Raw genomic sequence first — 22,703 nt, 5'->3', positions numbered from 1 at the left:
CTGGCAATGAATGTGCTTGTTTATCTTCTCGTAAAACTGACAGTATAGTCATATTTCTCCCCTCCTAATGTCCCAAGGCTATTATATCTGACGTGCTTATAAAACACCCAAAGTGTGTTTTGTTTCTGAACAGGTAGCCATTGTCATCAAGTACTTCTTCCAGTTTGGCTTCTTTCCTTGGAATAAACATGTGGATTACACAAAAGATAAACCTTACCATCCACCAAATATTATTGGCATTGAGAAGAAAGAGGGTTACGTGCACTATGATCTTGTTCAGCTTCTTGCTTTGTTCTTCCACAGATCCATTTTAAAGGTAATCTGGTTTCATAATAGTTTCTTATTTTATATATATATTTTTAATTATAACTTCTTATGTCACTCATGATATAGGAAAGTCATTCATTTAGATATCAGGAAAAATTTCTTCACTGAAAGGGTTAATAAATATTTAACTGGCTGCCCAGGGAAGTGGTTGAGTCACCATCTCAGGAGATGTTTAAAAGACATGTAGATGTGGCACTGAAGGGACGTGGTTTAGTGGTGGATTTGGCAGTGATGGGGTAATGGTTGAACTGATGATCTAAAAGATCTTTTGCAACCTAATTTTATGATATCCAACACAATGAATTAGTCTTCCCCATTGTGAACCTGAGACTGAGTTTAGCAATGCCTGTAAAAAATACAGATGTGTCAGAAATACAAGGTTGATATGCTCTCTTCTTCTTTTCCCACTAGTGCCATGGACTGTGGGATGAAGATGAGAAAGGAGACAACTCCAGTAATAAAGAGGATACTGATGATGAGCTCTCTCTGACAGGAGGCAGGAGAGACTCTTCTGCCTCATTGAAGTCTGTCAATCTTGCTGCATCAGTGGAATCCATCCATGTCCACTTCCCTGAGCAACAGACTGCCATCAGGAGGAAGAGCTCTAGCAGCATATCACAGCTTTCACACAGGTCCAGCTTCTCCTCACACAGATCTAAGAGAGGTAAATGTCATGGCATTTCTGGGATTTGAAGAGCAAACATTCATTTTCCATAGAATCATTCTACTGAAACTTTGTGCTGGTTGCTGCAGAGCTCCCAGGGGCTACTGAATGTTGCTGCTTCTCAGTGATGAAGTAGGATATGAACCAATGTAACTTCACGTTTGAACACACTCCAAGCCTTCTTAAAGTTCAAATGGAGAGCCATACTTTGTGATTCATTATGCTTTTAAAATTACATTATCCAAAAGCTGGGAAAGGAATGCTCAGTGTGGCCCAGATCCAGAAATTCTGGTTCAGCATAATCTCCAGCTAGAGGGAATGTAAAGCATATGTATTTTTCATATCTACATTTGATGATACCTGAACTGAGAAAAGTTTTTATTAGGTATATTGAAACAGATTACCTGTCCTACCTTGTAAAAGGGGCAGGATTATTCTAGCCTAAATGTATATTTTACCAATTGAGATGACTGAATCAGATTAATCAAACACTTGCCTTTATCACTAGTCTTCTCTTTTTATACTTATTAATCAAGTTTTGATACACCAGTGATTAAACCTTTACTGGATGCTCACAAGATTTTATCATATTGGGGAAAAAAAGAATTCATCTCAAAGCTTCTTTCATATGTGAGACTTGTATATGGGATGGAAGTCTCAAGATTTATTACCTTCTAGTTTTGGCATTTAAACTTTTATTTTGAATTGGCTTTTCTTTCCCTCTCCTTTTTTTTTTCCAGGAAGTACCAGTACACGGAACAGCAGTCAGAAAGGAAGCAGCGTGTTAAGCATCAAGCAAAAATCCAGAAAAGAGCTTCTTATGGAAAAGTTTAGAGAACAAATGATCAAAGCCAAAGCCTTTACAATTAAAAAGTGAGCAATATGAGGAGTGATGTGGGTCTGAGGGGAGGGTCCAATGAATACAGCAGTAAACCAGCATTTTAAAGAGAGCAGGTTACTACTGCTGTTAAGTGTTCATTGTACGCAGATGTCCCAGCAGCTGAACATCAGAAAAATTGGCAGCTGTTCAAATAGCATCTGCCTGATAAAAAAAGCTAAATGTCCCACGTGAACTTGGTTGGCTATGTACGGTTCTACTGAACAAATTCTAATACAGTGGTTTAGAAGCAATCAGAACAAGGGACTGGTGTCTGTGAAGTCCTGTGAAGTCTGTCAGAGTAGATTTTAGATATCTTTAAAAGTATTAATCATAGCACACTCAACCTTTATTTTCTTCAGTGCAAGTTACATGTTATTAAATCACATTGTGGTCTATATTGTTTTAGGACTCTCCAGGTGTATGTGCCCATCAGACAGTTTTTCTACAATCTTATTCATCCAGACTACAGTGCAGTGACTGATGTGTATGTGCTGATGTTCCTCGCAGACACGGTGGACTTCATCATCATTGTGTTTGGATTTTGGGCTTTTGGGGTATGTCACAGAGGCATCTATGTGTAAATCCTCAGCAGGATTTACATGGTGTAGATGCTAAATATCATGTGAGTGTCCTTCTTCCTTGACCACCCTTGTGTTGTCCTTTTCAGAAACACTCTGCTGCCGCAGATATCACCTCTTCATTATCGGAGGACCAGGTCCCAGAGGCATTTTTGGTGATGGTGCTCATTCAGTTTGGTACCATGGTGGTAGATCGAGCACTGTACCTCAAAAAGACTGTCATGGGAAAGGTCATCTTCCAGGTCATCCTTGTTTTCGGAATACATTTCTGGATGTTCTTTATCCTGCCTGGAGTGACAGAAAGGTATAACCTTTATAAACAAACAATATAGGTTGAATACTGATGCTCTACCGAGTTGCTTGCATTTAAATTTGATATGTTTACAGCTAGGCTTTGGGTAATGAAAAAGTTTCTGCTTGGTCTCATTTACAAGCAGAATGTTGGAGTGCCTTTCCAAAACAATAACTTTGACCAGTATAACTTTGAGGAAGAATTAATTATATATGTACAGAAATATTCTCAACTTAGACCAAAATGCAAGCAGGTGTAAGAGAAATTGCCTGTAATTGAGTGATGAGAGCTTTCAGCTGGGACAGTGTTGGCCTCTGATCCAATTCCCTGCTCCCTAGACTGCTGCATGTGGCTTTAGAAGAGTGAGTAGAAAATGTCTCCCTTAGAGTAACTTATAATTTAGCACTTTCCTGGAATATGTGAACTGTGGATTTAAATCTCCTTAGACTGAGGAATGTCTAAAACTCTTGTTCCTTCTGAAGAGCAAATTTCTCCTCCCCTGCTCCTGACACTTGGTTCAAGAGCTGGTGTGGAGGTGGTCACCTGCTGCGTGAAATTCTGTGTCACATGCCTGGTCAGGTTCACCCCCAAATCTAACATTTTTTTTTATTGCATGGCTCAAGGCACTTATCACCTCAGTCTGCAGTGCAGAGCTCTTAAGGTTCCCTCTCTAGTGCTTGGCTAACTCCTCTCTTGATACTTTAAATTGCCTTGAAGTATTTACCTCACTCCATTGACTGTACAGAGAAATTGAGTGCATCACCTGGGCACATTACACAAGTTATTTTACTGGGAAAAAAAAAAAAGGTGCACAGTGTAAAGAAAAACTGAAAGGTCTCACTTGATCTCAAAACCAAATATTTTGTTTTTCCTCAGTGCAGTAGTAATTGTGCCCAAATTTGAAAAAAAAAAAGAATGCATTTTTCAAATGCATCTCTTTTCTACTGCACATTGAGAAATGTTATGACGTAAAATAATTTTGACTTTTTCTGTGCTTTTGTGAAATCTATATCAAGTTGTTAATCTCAAATCTGCATCTGAAACCTCTTGTGTTCCTTCTAAGTCAGACTGTTTTAGAAACCACTGCAAATTTCTTAGCAAAAATAGTTTTGCTGGATTTAATGGAAAATATTGGATTATGGTTGGTTGACAAATCCTGTCCATCAAGAGACATCTTCTGCAGTTCCACCATGCTATTGAACAGCAGCCAAAAGTGGCACATATTCACCAAGATAGTCAAGGGGATGGAGGAATTGACGTGTGAGGAGACATTGAGAGAACAGGGTTAGTTCAGTCTGGAGAAGAGAAAGTAAAAAGCTGTCTTCAGCTACCTATTAAGAGGGCACTGAGAAGAAGCTAAGTTTTCTTCAGAAAGGTCAAGAGGGCACAAGTTGGGAAATTTCAGTTAAATATAATGAAAAACTCTTGACTATAGTTAGACAATGGAGCAGGTTCCTCAGACAGGCTATGGGATCTCCATCTTCAGAGATATTCAAAACTCAACTCAACTCAAAAAATGGTTCCTGAACTATTTGTCAGAATAAGACTTAATCAGGGGAGGGTGAAAAACGTTTTCAGAGGTCAGTCTGTCTTAAATTTCTGTATGAGGTGCTCTCATGAACACAAATAGCCTTTAAAATTGTCAGTGTTCAGCCACTATCCAAAGGCTCACAGAGCGATGTGCCATCATGGGGGGCAAGGGAAGACTAATCTGCGTTGGGTGTAAAGGGACCTCTAGCATCCAGAGGGAGAGGACACTGCCCCAGGCTCTCACTCTTTGGGAACCCTATTCCCAGTCTCTCCCCTGTGACTCTGAGGTGGCAATGGATGCTGTTTATAGACTTTCTCATTCAGCATCTTTCAAACACTGTTTTAATCCTGCCATGGGATCAGAAACCACGGGCTTTTCACAGGATCTCAGGAAAGGGAAACTGCCAGAAGCACAAAGCATTTCAAGCTAATTTGGTCATACACAGATACAAAGCTTATCATTTTCTTTTATCCATCTTTTCCTTTACAGGAAATTTAGCCAGAACACAGTTGCCCAGCTCTGGTATTTTGTGAAATGTGTTTATTTTGGCTTATCAGCATATCAGATACGCTGCGGATATCCAACTCGTGTTCTTGGTAACTTCCTCACAAAAAGTTATAACTATGTCAACCTGTTCTTATTTCAAGGGTAAGTGTAGACTTACTGCCCTTCTTTCTTTTGTGTAATAAGGACTTGTTATAATGAGTTGTGGGGTTATTCACACACTGCTGGAAATAAGACAGTAAATTTTGCACACCATACTCTATATATGCCATATGTCCCCTGTAGTCCACAAAAAAAAAAAAAAAAAAAAAAATCTATTCCAGGAATGCAAACTTCAGAAAAATTGATCTCCCACTCTGAACCCAGAAGCCTGATACACCAGTAACCCATTCAGGCCCCTATGGAAGAGGCATTTTTAACACTTCTAAGAAATCACCTCTGTGAACAGAGATAGGGGCTACACATTATACTAGAAAACAGGTAATGTTATTAGTTCTGCAGTCCTAAAAACTGGTAAGGTGTCAAATCCCAAAGATATCCGTGGAGCAGGTCTACAGGCTCTACCTCAGCAGGTGAACGAAATCGAGTGAAAGACAATACACCTGAGAAATAAGAACTATGCATCAAAAAATGTTTCCTTTGAGAAGTGCTGCACATTTGAAACTCTTCAGGAGTTAGGAGTGTTAGTGCAAGTAACAGGCATTGCTTGGAGTGGAGGTGCTCTTACAGAGCCTTACTTCACACTCCACTTAGACTGTTACAATGATCTTGTGATTAAGCTAGTTCAAAGCATATATGTATTCCACAGAAAAACTGGAATAATTTCAGCATTTTCACAATATTTGCAGTATGGGCTTAGTGCATTCCAGTAGGAAAAGTTACAGAAGAAAGCTTTCCTCACATGAAATGCTCTTTGTGGCCTGGCTGATCAGAAAAGTGTTACATGTATATTGATTTCCTGTTAACCTACATTCTTCTGATGCTTAAGATTTAAAAAGCCCAGTTCCATGCACAACTGAGGACTGCCCACCTACTGCAAATGTGCCATGCACCACTTGGTGTAAGGAGGTATAAAACAAATTCCCACCGTCCTGCGGAAAACATGGTCTCCACTCCCAGGTCAGAGGAATTTAGGGATACAGGAAAGCCTTTTACTATTCCATCATTGGCTAGATGGCAATTACTGGGCATAATGATGCAAAAGCATATTTATGGCCTGACAAGGAGATCTAGAAGAACATGAGCAACAGCAGATCTGTACTAGCCATGCAATTTCAGGATATGATTGTATTGGTATTTACAAAATCTCCCCGTAAGATCTTTTAATATTGTCTTAATTCTCCCTCTCATTATATATACACATGCTGTGCTTGTTCAGTGTGATCCCTCTGTTTCTGACAAGTTATTTGCTGTGATCTCCCTGCAGGTTCCGCCTAGTTCCATTTTTGACTGAGCTGAGAGCAGTAATGGACTGGGTTTGGACTGATACCACTCTCAGTCTTTCCAGCTGGATCTGTGTTGAAGATATCTATGCCCATATATTCATCCTGAAGTGTTGGCGAGAGTCAGAAAAAGTAAGGAAGCCCCATATAAGTGATCCAGGCCTCCTCTCCCCCTTGCAGAAATTTAGAGAAATAATCATGGCTCCCTAAATGATTGGGAAATCCACCATAAAACCAGTTTGTTAGAAGATACACCTACCTGGTGCTTATGTTCAGAAATATTCAGACTCTTCAGTGGTTTACGGTAGTTGGCAGTCAGTTGGAGTGAAATTTCAAATGGCTTCTCTTTTGTGCCTAGCTTATTTTTCCACCATTATTGTGAACTCCACAAGCATGTGCCTCCTGGCTTAATTGCATGCCTGTGTTTCAGGGCTGGTATTCACACAGTCTCACACACAACTAGATAAGTTACCAGCAGTAGCAGGGAAACTGTAGCTGAAGAGAAAGGTCAGTAGAAGGAAAAGTTCATGCCCATGTCCCTGTAGGTCCCAGGGACATCAGGTTCATGTAACTGTAGAGGGAACTCAGCTGGCTCCTCTGTCTCAGGAGAGTCCCTGCACATCCAGAACTGAACTGTAGGCCAGATAAACCCACCATTTGTCTGACTGAAATTTCAGTCTCTTTAAATCATTTAAGCTTCAGTTCAAATTAAACTTGTAAATTCTGGATTCCTTATAACCGCTATAAAGATTGCAACCATATGCTTGCTTATTTTGCCAATTTGAAATAGAAATTAAGCATTATTTTAAGAGTGACCAAACCAGTCAGAAATTCTACATCTGCATTGAAATGGATTTATTTTTAAGTGTTACTGACGTATTTCTACTTTTATTATAATCCTGTCTCTTAATGGCAATTACTTTCCAAGTATGTCACTTAGATTAACTCAGAGCTAAAGAGCACACAAATCTTGTATATAGGCTTTTTCTTTGTGACTCCCACTACTGCCATGAATGGAAGAAGTTCCGAAGAACTTCAGTGGTCAGAGAAATAATAATCCAGTTCTACTTTGACTGTCCATCTCACTGTGGTTTTTTGTACCACAACAGGATCATGTGCATTATATGTAGCAGAGAGCTGACATGGGAAAATTTCCATGTCTAAGCTAGAATGTGTGTGCTAATGCCATGTAGCAAAATATCTAGCCATGACCTTACATGTTGTTCAAGGTACTTTAGTTCTCTCTGTCTCTTACACACTGAGTGGTATGCTTAAGTACTTTAACTGTTAGAGTCTCTCTGAGGTGTTCTGTAATGTCATTAAAAGTGCCTGAACTAATCTCTTACAGACAAATAATATACCCCTGCTGATCTTGATACGATATTTTAATGAAAAGAGTATTCTGTAGCATAGGACAAATTACTTGATACACTGCTTCGAAAAGTAACTAATTTGTTTTAAATATAGCATTGTATTACAAATTTAATGTTCTCATAGGGCTTTATGGATTCATGTTGTAAAGCAAGAACAATTTCCTGAAAGCCGTATTCCTGGCATGTGTTTGCAGTACAGAGCAATATAATGCAAAATGCATCTCTATTTTACACGTGCAGTATGCAGTGCAGGAAAGACAGACTCCTAAACACTACAGAGTTAAATCCTTATAAGAGAGTACACCAAAATAAATTACAGTGATGGTAAGGCATTTTACAGGATGGTGAAGCTACTAAGGTATTCAGTCATGAGGCAAATAACAGAGGGACGGCATTATGGGCAAGGGAGAACAGACATGCCATGTGATCTGCTTTGAAAGGAGAAGAAAAGCAAAGTCACTTTTGGTCTCAAAAACTAAGAAAGGGAAGGATGTTACATCAGCAGTATCAATATTCTAGGGACAACAACAAAACTGTAAACATTATTTAAATGCAGTTGGTGTCAGATTCACTAGAAACAGATTGGATAAAGCCTGTGAACAACTCTTGGAAATACTGTAAGTGAAGTATGAAATGAATGTGGAGGTAGTGCAATATCAGACATTTCTACTGATTGTGTATGTCAGTTGCTGGCAAACAATTTTCCTGCTCCCCCAACTTTGATATATGGTTTGCAGCATTTCGAGATCTATGAGAGGAACTGCCTTAAGGAGCTTTGAGATAAAACTTTTTGGAAGGCTATATACAAGAAAGTGGGTTAATCACAATAGCAGTTTTTGGAACAAAATGTTGTATCACTGTTGCTGCTATTATTTTATATTTTGTTCATGTGAGTTCATGTTTGCACTCATTCAGACAAAAAAATTCAAATTATCCTAGCAATTTCTTCCTTCTTTATCGTTGTGAAGAATCAAAATCCCAGTATTTTTCACACTGAACACACACCTGATATGGGTTAATTTGTCACTTTTCTCTGTTGTCACCAGAAGTTAAGTGTCTGTGCAGGCTTGGCTAAAAAAAAAATCTCAGAATAACTGGCCTGGCAATGGGTAGCAAATTACCACAAAAGATGGGAAGCCTTAATATCGTTATATATTTACTAATCAAATCATATGAAGTGCACCTCTGATAGAAGAGACATTACCATATTGCTGTTTGCTTTTGCAGAGATATCCCCAACCAAGAGGCCAGAAGAAAAAGAAAGTTGTGAAGTATGGAATGGGTGGCATGATTATCGTCTTGCTGATTTGTATTGTCTGGTTCCCACTGCTCTTCATGTCTTTAATCAAATCTGTTGCAGGCATCACCAACAAGCCTCTAGATGTATCAATCACAATAACTCTAGGAGGTTATCAGGTAAAAAAAGAAGACACGCTAAAAGTTAACTCTGGTTTTTGCACTGTATTTCCTGTACTATTCTTCTTCCCTTCATTGAATTGAACTCTCCTGCCTTATGCAAGGTATCAGGCAAACTTCCACAAATTATCCCTTTTGGGTTTAAAAACATGTTAGTTTATCACTGATGTAATATACTATCTTCACTTTCGAGTTAAAACCGTAATCTACTAGCAGTGGAATCCAAATAAATTATCCTACATCAGATACACTCAGATAACTGCCTACAGGTCCACGTGGTAAATACAAGATAATTGGAGGTAGCTTGCATCTCAGTGGAATGAAATTATAATCTTCTTCTGTCTAATTGAGTGCCATAATTGTCTTGGGCTGTAATGCACAAGATGCTATACTGTGTATGTAGCAGCAATGTGAAGTAAATGTGACAAGTGTGTGTTCTTTTGTTTCCCAGCCTATTTTCACAATGAGTGCTCAACAGAGTCAGCTCGAGGATTTCAATCAGACTCGTTTCAATATGCTTCTGGCAGGCTATAGGGGTAACACCGTAAGTGAAATGTAAAATACCTCATTACTTAAAAATCTGTACATGTTTCCATGGAGGCCTTTTGTGAGTTTTGTTTGTGTAGTTATGAGTGGTAAGCAGTGCTGTCATCAATTGGAAGATATTTTCACAAAGAGTAGAATGAATAAAGGTTCACACAAATCATTTGTCAGGACTGAGCTGAGTTATGGTCAGGCAAGCTACCATTAATCTAGACATCTTTCCACAAAATCCTGGAAGACAGAAACCTTAGTTGTGCTGTTCTCTGAATAAAAACCTCTCTTCTAAATGACACAAACCTTTAGGAGACATGATGCTGTTTGTGTACTGCCAAAACAAATGTGCTGTGGGGACGTAACAGTGTTGGCCCTTTAAGCCCCATGGTCCTTCCTGTAGCACACACGTCTTTCACCTCCTGATGAGGAGAGGTGGTGCTGTCAAAAGAAAGTGTGCATGGGCTAGAAATATTTTGACATTAAAATGTCAAAACAACCATTTAAGCAAACTCTCAGTATTTCATGAAGCAATATGCATAAAGTTTTCACAAGTTTCTACAAGAAAAAGACTAGTAATTAGTAGAAACTGTTGCATTGCTAACATAGCTGTCATTTGATCAGATATAGCTTTAAAAGAAGTGCTTGCTACTGCCCCATTCAAGAATTAATAGGTTTTGATCTTAGATCCTACCAAATAGCCCATGTATGACTGCATTAATATTGTAACCTTTATCCATTTCAAAGTTACGAGTTTCAAGTTGCTTTATCCTTTGCAGACATCTTTCTATGCAGAAAGATACGCAACAGAAGACAGAGTAAAATTTTAACTCAAGTTTAAACACTCTACAGAGTTTACTTCCTGAACTTTCAGGCTTACTTTGGCCTTCATGGCCATCAAACAGCAAGGCCACTTTTGTTTTGCCTTCTTAGCTTGAGTATATCTAGAGCCCCAGTTGGTACCTGAGGAAGGCAATCAGTGCACACCCCTGCACTTACAGTTAATCAAACATTTACAGTTCTGTCTGACTGGGAGATGTGCTTCTGTGTCTTGTGGATATCACTGCTCTGAAATTTTATTTTCCTTTTCTGCACCTACAGGCTGCCTTGCAGTTTCTAGAGGGCTATGGAAAAGAAGATATAACTTTAGCAGATCTAGAGGGAAATTCAAATTCTTTATGGACCATCAGCCCTCCCAGTAGACAGAAAATGATAGAAGGACTGCGGGATTTTTCATCTGAGTTCACTGTAGTTCTTTCGTGGACCATTCAGAGGTAATTAAAAAGGCTGTTTGCCAAGCATTTCCTCAGTAGAACAGTTCCATGCTGCATTTTTGGTTTAGTTTTTCAGCAAATTCTATTGTACTGCAGAGCAAAAATCTATAAGTGTGAGGGAGACAGAGAGAAGTCACTTTTGTTACTCAGGGAAACATTTATTGCCTGCAGTTCTCAAAAATAGAGAAGTGGAGCCACTTCCAAGTAGATTCTTTAAAATGGCATGATAGAGTTTTCAATGGGACTTGAGGGAAAGGAAGAGTAAGAAAATTTTAACCAGTTTTACATGGAGATGTTCAAATAAACTGCCCTAACAACAGTCTTGTTATCATTTATGGAAACTGAATACTCAGACATAGTTAAGGCATAAAGCCTATGAGGAAATAGAAACAGAACTGCTTGGTCCTCTTTTTAAGGGAGTCTGGAATTGACAAACTATTTTTATATGCAAATAACATAACAATGGCACAGATCCCTTTTGTTGAGACCTTTGCCTGTTTACTTGTGATTCCTTTGGCCTCAGTGAACTATACTTTACAATGAAGTTTTTGAAAGAAACAGCCTAAAAAATAAAGTCGTTGCACACAGGCTAGACCACACCCAGTCACCAAGGTCATTTGTTCACTACTGTCTGCCAGCTGGGGTTCCTGTAGACTGCTGGATTAAACTGAAGTCATCACTTTGTGGAAATTAAGTTCCTTTGCAGCCCTGGTATCTACGTGTTTTGTTGGAAGTAGAAGCTGGATTGTTATAACAAAAGACTATGCACAAGAAGCAGGTCAGCTGAATCACTGTGGGAGCTCTGAACTTGCTGGGTCAGTCTTTCCACAGTCAAAAATAGTAATGAATCTGCACCCTTAATTTAACTTTATTTGACCCCTCTTATTTTCCTGGAAGCATTGAGTATTAGGTAGTGAATTACTCCACTCCATCATTTCTGAGCCTTATATTATTTTTTAATACTGCTACTCAGTTTGCCCATATGCTTTCATAACTACAAGCATTCATACACTAGTTGAAAGAGACCTTTTTCACCCTCAGATTATATCTTGTGGATTACATTGTGACCATGAATAACTGAAAATGTTAAAGACTTACCACAGTGACGTTCTACTTAAATGCTGTCTTTCATCTAGGCAAGGAGACCACAAGCAGCAGTAAGATAAGCCTGTTGTGTCACACGTTGTTTGCCTTTGCACAGCATCTGCTGGTAATGTTTCTGTGCAGTCCTCCCAGCCCCCAGCCTTACCCAGCTGCCACACTTGGACCACAGGACATGGCAAAAGGCATTGTGCGAAAGCTGATCCTGCACCAGTCATGTTCTGCAGTTGGTGTGAAGCCTGAGGGGGAGGCATGGAGGTCCTATCAGTCTGTTAGACAAGTTTTTGCAGGGCTGAGGTGGTGTTTTGGGAAGCTGTAGCTGACTGCAACATCCTTAGCTGTCCTGACACTGAACGGTCCCATTGCCTAAAGTGAGAGCAAAATTATACTAATTTGTCATTATTGTCCTGTATACAAAGGCATAGTCAGTTAGAAAAACAAACCTTTAAGGCTGCTACATATCCTCTGAAAAAAACCACAACATCTCAGGTACAGGTCGCATGATGCTTGCTTTATCAAAGACTAGGTTAGCCAGGGTCAGTGCTGACTAGTTAGACAACTAGCTCTTGCATTCAGCAAAAAGTGCTTAGGTTATGCTCGCATTGTAGGCTGACAGTGTGTCTTCCTTTTTACTTAAAACAGAAATCTCACCCTTGGAGCCAAAGCTGAAATAGCGTCAGATAAACTTACCTTTAAACTACAAAACAAAACCAGAACAGATATTGCTAAAATGATGTCTGGAAAGAAACTGGAAAAGGTGTAAGTTATTTTCTTTGCCTATTTATATGCAAACTTTCCCTTTTGAAGCCTGATTTCCTAAGAAGGTCAAGCTTGTCCAACTGTTTCATTTGTCTGCCCCCTCTAATAACAGAGGCCAACAGCACTGAAGTCAAATAATAGCAGTATTAAAGGTAAAAGCTTACTTTCTATTATAAATGTAGGCTGAGAAGACCACAAACACTGGATCATCACCAACAAGCATGGTGAAGCTATTAGCAACTTTTCTTTGATTTATTGGATAAACACAAGTTCACTGCAGTATATTTATAGTTCAACTTGCCTTTGTGTTACTTCTGTTCAACTTGATCTGAGGATGTTGTATTGAGGATTTTTTTGTTCTAAATAACCATCCAGACTGTATTTCACATTGTTATTTTTGAATAGTGTGAATTGGCAAGGAAGTGTTAAATCACTGCGGTCAAAGGGTAACATCTGCAGTCATTTCTGACATTAGATCTTTTCCTGTAATGGAAATTCACAAGGCATGGTCCTAATATGAATATTAAACATTATTCTATGGATATAGCCTTATAGCATTAACAGCAGTGGTGCCTCCTTCCAGACTGGAAAAGAGTCTGGCTCTTCCTCTTCCGCCTGCTCACTGGGGATTACTTTACAGCAGTAGTCTCTAAATACTGCTAAGCTAGCACATCATCCCTGAAGGCCACCTAATCTGATTTGTGGCTACCAGAGTTGAAAAGTTTAAAATGAGACCAACTGGGATTGTGAAAAATCTGAGAGGTTCTTATCTGTTAGTAGGTAGGAATTAGATTTGCCTTTTCTATGCACAGCTCTTTTTCTGCACCTCCCCACACACTTGTACATCCAAACAGACTGCTGTTGCACATCTGATCATTGCATTTAAAAATATTTTATGCCTCTTTCACTTTTCTGCTGTATGAGGATGCAGAAATATTTCCTAAGGTGATGTACAGCCATGGAGGATAGATTTTTCTCATTTGTAGGAAGAGGTAGTTTGTTTATAATTTTCCCTTTGTAGGAGGCAAACTGTGACATAGAAGATATACCTGCATTTGCCTGTCTTGCAAATATATTGCCTTAATATTGTTGATTTAAGCTTTTTTTACCTGATCATAAAGGAAAAACAGTTGTTGCAGCTATTCAGCATGGAGCTTTCTGTTACCACCCCTACAGGGACAACTTAGCTGCTGAGCTCTTACCTTTTTTTTGGACCTGCTGGAGGCAAGTGTCACAGGACTTCCCTGAGAGCTCTGCTTCCCTAGAATTTTTCAGCCATTTGAGGAAAAAGTTAGGACAGAATCTCTGCTTTTAATGAAATGTCTCTCCCTCTAGATGCTGGTAATTTATTCTGACTTAAGATGATTTGATTTTGAGTCCAGTGGAAGAACTTTTACAAACATCTTTCTTTTTAAGTTTGAAATCCTCCTAAAAACTGTGAAAATATTTCCCAATTAAAGATTCTGTAAAAATTCTCACTCTTTTCAGGTGTTACTATCGAAATATTTTGCAATTCCGAAGTAATAACTGTTCTCACCAAATATTTTTCTAGCTAAATATTTTCCTAGCTTGTTTACTACTGCCTTTCTTTATGACATTATAGCTGACCATAAAAGCAGCTTTGTTAAAAAGGGAAACAAAATATAAAGCCTACATTCCTTGCAAACACGCATGCCTCAGGTGTGTGGAATTCATAGTGTATGAATGGTGACATTATGGATGGAGCTCCCTGCTGAAGTTCTGACAAAACATAGCCCATAAATCCAGCTAACTTTCAGATGTGACATCTGAACACTATAAAGTCATAGCTTGAGCCAAGAATTACTGGGAACTGCGTATAGCCCTGTTAGGTATTTCTAAATTATTTTAGACGTATAAAAATATGAAATATTTGCTTTCTCATTTTTTTCAGAACATTAGAGGAAGTGTATCCCTACTACATCAAGGCTCCTAGTGATTCTCTGGCAAAACCCATAAAGCAGCTATTGAAAGGTATGTGTCCAGACCATGAAAAACAGAATATGGTTGAAAGAAGTGCAACACAGCACTCACACTTGCACATTCACTGAGATGTTACAAGGTGCCTCAGTCTGAAATGCACTTACAATGGTTTCTACTTGGTGCCCACAAGATTGAGGCAAGATAAGGTAATACAGTATAAGACAGAAGATACATTTGGATGTACAGGTATACAATAGCTTTGTATTTAACAGTAAGGACTCTAAGGATGAAGTCCATCTCCTTTACTTCAATTCTGCTTTAGGAACTGTTTTCCTTTGTTTTCTAAGTGATCAGAAGTTTCACTTCTCTGCATCTCCCTAACACCTTACTATGAACAGTCAGTAGCATTGCATGTCTGCAAATGTAGCTCCTCAACTTAAATAATGACACTGCATAATTTTGATTTTTTTAAGCTGTTCCTTTCTTATTGGTGCAAAGAACCCAGTTTAGATAGATAAATCATTGAATTTCAGAGTCAGAATGCATACAGGTACTCACAGACAAACAGAATACATGAACACATGGGCACATAACACATGAAAAACCTGTTGGATTAGAAGAGTAGGAACAAGTCTTTATTGAAGAGCAATTTGCTCAACAAAGGTTAAATTTGGCGCTTGAGTATATTAGTAGTACGAGTACTAGTAGTAATAGTATGTAGGACATTACTATCAAGGTTCAGTGATTAGATTAATTGGGAAAAACTGTTTTTGAGACTGAACCTCAAGTATCAATCTATGAGTAGCAATAAGTTACAAGTGCTTACGAGTCATTAGTCAGGTCCTTAATTTGACATTCTTCAGAAGGGCTTTAATGTATACACTACTAATGTACATTCGGGATGATCAGAGTTTGCCTCCTGTCTGTGTGATCAGTATGCATAAAACAGGATAGTATGCTTTTTTTGATATAAGGGAATAACATCTTCTATATCGAGACACAAATCATTTACAGTGGTAGTTTCACTTTGACATCTAGAAGCTGACCGCTATCCCTCAGGCTAAATGTCTTTCTTTAGGCCTGAAATGCACACATGATGAGTGTTACTGACCTTTTGGACTGAAAATACCAAAATGATTTGACAGTTGTACAGAAGAAAATGTAGGTGATATGAAATATTTTATTTATTTAATGCAGATTCAGATGAGATTTGCAGAAGGAAAAACACAGAAGTCTAGGTTTTATAAATTTTATACTTTTGTACAGAAATAATGAAAAATGGGTTTTAGGAGAATTATAAAAAACTTTTGCTTTTACGTTGCTCAGTCAAACATCTTATGCAGATGTTTGAAGTATCTGTCTCAAAGTATTTTGATTTCCACAATTCTTTGTATATATTTTAACACTTCTTTTTTTCAATAGACTGCAAATGGAAAAATATCACAGTTTCCCTGGTCAAAAACAATGAGTCTGGTGAGGGAGTTCGTGAGTGGTGGGTTTTGAATCAGCTTGGAAAAACATTCAAAACATCTGGAGATAGTCTTGAGCTCATCATATTCAGTGATAAAGTCAGTCCTCCAAGCCTTGGATTTTTGGCTGGTTATGGGTAAGAAGGAATCTTCACACAAAATTAAATAAAGTACATGAGATAGAAGTAGAGGTGACTTTATTTGCTGATTTGGGGAGGTTAATTCTTTGTTGTTTTTGTGTTTGAACGTTACAACATTTTGAAAAGGAGTTTTGTGAGATTTTCGAGTTAATGTCTACTAATATTATCTATAGTAGGGTTAATATCAGTAAGGAATAGTATCACCCTTGGTAACTGCTCTCCAGTGGGAATAAAAACAGAAGTACCCTTCACACCAATTTCCTATTGCAGTAAAAAAATTCAAAAGATGTCAGCTTAGCTGCAGGTCAGGTTCTGCCCAAATTCTCCCCAGTTTTGGCGACCTTCCCAATCTTGTAGCCAGGACCCTGGGTGTGAAACAGTTATGAAATACATCTCCACAGAGAGAGGAAGGAAGGAGACTGTGCATTCTCAGGAGATACATCCTTATGGTAAAATTTTGGAGAAATCCCCATAGGAGGATTATAAGGGGAGACAGGTAAATGTTAGTTTGTCACCAGTTACATATGTAATATATAATTTTAATAAAAAATATTAAATATGAAACATGACAGATTATTTGCCTTTAGCAGCCAGCTATTGTCAGATTTCCCAAGTTGCAGGAGTCGTGACTTCCAAGCTGTAGCAGACAGGACATGGGACCATCAGGAACTGGGGTTAAACTGTTTAAGTCAGCAGCCCCAACTGTTTATGTTTCCATACTTCTGTGATGTTTGAAAGACCTTACTTTCCTTCATCCTGCAGCACAGCAAAAGCACAATCCTAATTAGAAGTTAATGTTCACCCAGCTCACAGACTACACTTAGACATGTAGATGAGCTTCCTCACACTTGGCTGACTCTTTTTCAAGGCATGATTTGAACTCTTCCTTTCTTTCTTTTCAGCATTATGGGACTATACGCCTCAGTTGTCCTGGTGATAGGAAAGTTTGTCCGTGAATTTTTCAGTGGGATCTCTCACTCCATCATGTTTGAGGAGCTACCCAATGTAGACCGAATCTTGAAGTTGTGTACTGACATTTTCTTAGTGCGAGAGACTGGAGAACTGGAACTAGAAGAAGACCTGTATGCCAAACTAATATTCCTGTATCGCTCACCAGAGACCATGATCAAGTGGACTAGGGAAAAAACTAATTGATCTCCTTGGTGTCACACTGCAAATCAAGTTGATTTAATCTGAATTTTAAAGGAAAAAGAAAAAAAAGCACAATATTCTCTTAAGAGCTAAGCCTTTTATAGTTGGGTAGCAATGATTTTTCACTGAAGGAATCCTGGAAGCTACGGCCTTAGGAATCCATGCTGCCTTTCGAATTAAGGATCAACAGTGAGGAAGTTTGAATGATTTGTTGGTTTTAATGTGCCACTCCTCTACAACCTGGGGACTGCTTTGTAATTTAATCAACAAAAAGTTTGCATCTTTGTCTGGCTAATTTAATTTTCCAGACGACCATTACAACTTAAAAAGAAATGGAGTGAATCCACAGATGACTCCAGTGTACCTTCTTAACCCTTTCTGGAGCCATACAGTTTGGATTGTGCAATATGCTGTTGTACATCACTGACTTTCAAGCTACAGTAATGGGACACTGACTAGCCTTCAGGACACCCAAGACCCAGGGCCGCAGTGGGATCTGAAGACATTCTAGCCATACCCATTTGTAGAAAAGCAGAGGTTGTGATGTACAAAGGACACTGTGGACAAGCCTCTGTTAGCAAAAAGAAAACAAGCAACAATCTGTTTAAATGCCTTATTTTATTTGTACAGTCACAGGAGACATTTCCACCAAACATCAATGACTTTTCTCAGGAAAAAAAAAGCAACTGAAAACTTGACACTTTGTCAAGACTAACTAATGGCTAGAATAATTATGGTGAATTATTGGGGTGTTCTGCTGGGCCATTCTCTTCAAAGTTACTGCTTTCCATTAGATGAGAAAAGAAAGTGAATTCAATGACCTAATGAGCAACTTCATTTCTTATAACCCTTTAAAGACTGAATAATGTGTGCTTCTCTCTGCTTCTCATGACATGCTTTTTCCCATTTCAATGATGTAAGGCAACTGTTGTTTTGCTGTTAGCTGATATTCTTCTTCCAGTGTTTCAGGTATATGAAAATGTTTACATATTCCAAGTCACATTTTTACATCCGAGACGGGTTTTTTTTTTAGGTTCCCAAATATAGACATATGAGCTTGAAAAATGGCCTTTTTCATAAATTGCTCTTCTTAGTGACACAAATGGCTCATTAGAGAACATTGTAGCATGAAAATTTACAATTGCAGTGTAGGTTTCATTCCATGTTAAAAATATATTGAAAAAAAAAATCACTGAGTGGGTAGGGTATGTTAAAAAGGTATACTGTGTAGTTTTGATTCAGTAATGACTTAAAATAAAGCACATGTTGCGAAGTCATTTTAGAAGTATTTTTTCCTCTGCCTTTTTACATGAAATGGGAAGAGTTTGACATTCTTCTAACTCTGTGACAAATAAATCTCTTTCTTGTAGTTAGCTGCTATTTATTATATGAATGATTAGTTAATCACCAGAAAGAAACTAAAATTAACATAATTTGCTGGCACATTGTACTGCAGAACTTCATAAAACAGCACAACTAAATGAAGTTTGAAACATACTCTGCTGAGTGCTTCCAGACAAATGCTGTCTCATCCATTCTATACTGTGAAAAGTAACATTTTGAGCACCTTGAAGTGCACAAAATAAAAATCGCTTCATGATATTGTAACAATAAAAAAATTTGGTGACTGGAACTCACTGGAAGACAACCAGATTTCCTCCAAAGTGTAATGGAAAGGTGGCTGCTCATACAGCCAGGCAGCATTTCCCCCTGGAGAGTTTTGCTCCATTTCTTCTATAGGTCCTGTGAATGAAAATCAAAATATAAAGGGCACCCCTGACATGGCCTCCAGGGATGTTAAAATGTCCTTTATGCTTAGATGGATCCTCACCTGGGTGTTCAGTGATTTTAAGGAAAGCAACACTGGAAGGAGAAGTGTGAAGGGTGTAATGTATTTCTAAAGGTACCAGACAGCAGAACCACACTGGCCACAGTTGGTCCTGGCTCCCTTCCTGGTTCCTTCTCTTTAACAGGCACTTCCTTTCTGGTGAGAAAAAATATGTCTTTGGAATGAGCTGTAGTTCTTTGGGCTTTGCAGAAATGTGCTGCTCTTTCTTTCATGGATTGATCAACCTTTGAAAATAAAAGGATTCTTCTGTTGGGTTTTTTATTTATTTATTTTAAAAACAACTCCCCTGACATGGACTGGGTAGCTACCTACAACAGGTGAGAAGTGTACTGCTGATTACAATCCTCTGACCAGCTATCCAGATAAAGTTGAACTGGCAGCCCACACTCTAGGTGCTCAGTACTGGGGCCAGTACCATCTAACATGTTTATTAACAACCTGGAGGACATAACAGAATGCACTTTCAGCAAATTTATTTCACCAAACCTGGATCTGGGGAGGTTTTGTGATAGCATGTCAGCTGCCCTCCTGGGACAGGGAGGGCAGGACTTCCTTTAAAGGCAGATCTCAGGATGCTGGAGAAATTATCTGCCAGGTACTTCACCAACTAAGATAAATGCAGCAAAGTCCTGCCTCTGAGACAAACTAACTCCTTGCAGCAATTCAGACTAGGTAGGTGGGTTGGGGACAGCTTTACAATAAAAAGAGCCAGTATCAGGGGTGGGAATTGCATGGAATTGCACGTGTATGAGCAGTGTACTCTTGAGGCAAAGAAAACCAACAGGATAGTGGGCTCTATTTACAAGAGCACAGCTGAAAGTCAAGGGAAATTATAAGTCCTCTCTATTCAGCACTTGCGAGACCACATCTGGAGAATTGCATGCAGGTTTGGGGTCTCCAGTGCAAGAAAGATACTGACATACTGGACTGAGCCTGGTAGGCAGCTGGAGGGCACAACATTTGAGGAGGGGCTGCAGGATCAGGGTTTGTTCAGCCTTAAGAAGGAGGAGTCCAAGGGGAGAGCTTATTGGTGAGGTATAGAAAATGCAGAGCCAAGCTCTGCAGAGGTGCATGATAGATTTAAGAGGCAACAGACACAAGCTGCAACAAGGGAGAAGAAAACTGTTTTTATCATGAGAGCAGTCAAACACTGGAGCAAGTTCCTAGAGGAGCTGTGGGATGTTCAGCCTTGAAGGTTTTCAAAACTTGATGGAGTAACCTGTTTTAAGTGGCCATGCTTTGCATGGGAGGTTTGACCTGAAGCCTCCTGAGGTCCCTTACAACCTAAATTATGCCATGGTTTTAGGATTCTGCCAGAGATACTGTAGCTTACTAAAGACGGTGTATTGGCTGCTGTGACAATAACCTCCAAAGTGTAAGAATAAAGTCATCAGGTACTACAGACCCAATGTCGCATATCAAACCTACTTTAGTAAGCCCCTGTGTCCCATTTTTCAGAGCTAAGCACTGCCAGGGAAAATTCCTGTTTTCCCTCTTCTACCCTTGTAATCAAGAAATTATGGCTCACAAGATGATAATATAAGCCCTTACCTGTACACATGAACTGAATTGGATGGATGGGATTAAATGGCCATTTAGAAGCTTACCAGGTCAGACTTAAATTAAATAGGTCCTTGTGGTTATTTTCCCAGATTTTAGTATTCCTTCCTTTTTTGTTCAATAGAGGAGCAGCTCTTCAATGGAATAAGCCTACATACGAAAAGACAGCCATAAAATAAAATCAGTTTTGTTATATAAGCATCAGTGGGTTTACTTTCCTTATAGGAACTGATATTTTAGTGTTTACATAGAAGTTGCAGTTTAAAAGCTGCATTCATCCAGGCAGGTTCAGAGTGGATGTTAGGAAGCATTTCTTTACTGAGAGGGTAGTCAAACACTAGATCAGGCTTCTGAGGGAGGTCCAAATCTGTCAGTGTTTAAGAGGCATTTGGACAGTGCCCTTAACAGCACACTTTAACTTCTCATCAGCCCTGAGGTGGTCGGGCAGTTGGACTGTGATTGCTGTAGTTACCACCTCTTAATAGGACTGTGATTAATATGGCACATATTTACCAGCGAGTACAGTTCCTCTATTTAGCTGGCAGGAATGCTGCTTTCCAGGTGCTGGCAGAAGACATGCTTCTTCAGGAAACAGTGGCATGACCTTTCTTCAAGGTCCATGGAGGAAGGAGGCCAAGTCTGATGAGGTCTAATTCTGGCACCCTTACAATTGTGAATCCTTCACAAATTTCATGAATACTCCACTAAGTGTTTGAATAGTCCAGTAAGTGTTTGAAGCCTCTCCTGAGCACTCAGGCATCACTTTTGTGCAAGAGCCTCGCTTTCCAGGAGAGACAGGAGGCTGTGAAGAGATTTTAGCTGATTCCTTCATGCTCTCTCCAAAATACTTGAGCTCCCAGGGGAGCTGCTGCTGCCTAGAAAGCACACGGAGGCTTGTCTCAGTAAACGTCACTGAGGTGCTGCATCAGGACAACAGCAACCACCCAACCTCACTGCTTCTGCACAGAACTCTTCTGCACAGAAGCCTGCTCTCTTACATGAAATAAGGTGCCAGAGGTGTGATTGTCCCTGGGATCTGTTTCTGGAGGGTACTTGCAGCTTCCATCACCTTTGCTGTACACCACACACCTGTGGCTGCTCTCTTTATGCCCCATTATTGTATATTAATATAATATAAAAAGACACGACCCGGCAGCTAGTTGGCAAGTAGTCAAATCTGTTTATTTAAAAGAAAAGTGCCTCCTTATAAACTCTCTGGAGGACCACCTGACCAATGACAGCACAGCACACACTGCTCATGTGCCCAGTATGCTGTCCAGGGACTTCAACTCCCAGAATGCTTCCCTCCGCATTCTCGGGACGCATCCCTACACCCCATTTTTGTTTCTCCTACACAGCAGCCCATATTAGAAGATAGAAAATCCATAATTCTCTGTCAACTGTTACCACACCTGTGTGTCCCCAATTACCATCCTCTCTTGAAAGTAAATGCATAAATGCTGATTGCTCTACCTAAGGGTGGAGCCCTCAGCTGTGCCTGCCTCAGTTTCGCTCCTGCATAGGAAAAGGACACACAGCCAAGTGGCCAGAGGAGAAGCACGAGAGCCAGAGCTGAATGTTTCCTCACCTTCCCACAAACTCATCTTAAACTGAAGCAGCTACTCTTTTTTTAACTTAATGTTCTAGTGCAGTAAAAGGTGAGGTGATTCTTTGCCTCTGTGAAAGGCAGCACTCATTGGCCAGAGAGGTAAAAGATCAGCACCATATTGACAGAAACATGTTCTCATACTGCCCTTCTCCTAGCAAATCCAGGTGGTTCCTGCAGCATCAGGCATTAAATGCAAGATGATCCATTTTTCTGTAGCCTCAGTTTGGAAAGCCTGACTTACAGCACCGAGCTTTCACTTTTCCACTACATTGTGAAAATTGTGTTTTGGCTACGAAATCTCTTACAGC

The 22,703-nt window shown here is 39.3% G+C and overlaps 1 protein-coding gene across 3 annotated transcripts in view; it reads left to right on the top strand.

The window, feature by feature from the left end:
• PIEZO2 (piezo type mechanosensitive ion channel component 2) overlaps positions 1-19,480 on the top strand; it is a 297,318-nt gene extending 277,838 nt beyond the window's left edge. For all 3 annotated transcript variants that reach the window (XM_064656971.1, XM_064656987.1, XM_064656979.1), the window contains 14 exons: positions 134-316; positions 739-991; positions 1,732-1,864; positions 2,278-2,425; positions 2,539-2,753; positions 4,762-4,920; positions 6,203-6,350; positions 8,819-9,007; positions 9,459-9,551; positions 10,643-10,815; positions 12,559-12,675; positions 14,588-14,667; positions 16,039-16,222; positions 17,128-19,480. In XM_064656971.1, coding sequence (XP_064513041.1) covers positions 134-316; positions 739-991; positions 1,732-1,864; positions 2,278-2,425; positions 2,539-2,753; positions 4,762-4,920; positions 6,203-6,350; positions 8,819-9,007; positions 9,459-9,551; positions 10,643-10,815; positions 12,559-12,675; positions 14,588-14,667; positions 16,039-16,222; positions 17,128-17,380 — 2,328 coding nt within the window. In that variant the 3' untranslated portion in view covers positions 17,381-19,480. The remainder of the gene's footprint in view (positions 1-133; positions 317-738; positions 992-1,731; positions 1,865-2,277; positions 2,426-2,538; positions 2,754-4,761; positions 4,921-6,202; positions 6,351-8,818; positions 9,008-9,458; positions 9,552-10,642; positions 10,816-12,558; positions 12,676-14,587; positions 14,668-16,038; positions 16,223-17,127) is intronic.
• Positions 19,481-22,703: the final 3,223 nt, after the last annotated feature.

Source organism: Pseudopipra pipra, chromosome 1 (assembly GCF_036250125.1).
Source record: "Pseudopipra pipra isolate bDixPip1 chromosome 1, bDixPip1.hap1, whole genome shotgun sequence".
Taxonomy (NCBI): Eukaryota; Metazoa; Chordata; class Aves; order Passeriformes; family Pipridae; genus Pseudopipra; species Pseudopipra pipra.
This window is presented reverse-complemented; position numbering and strand designations above follow the sequence as displayed.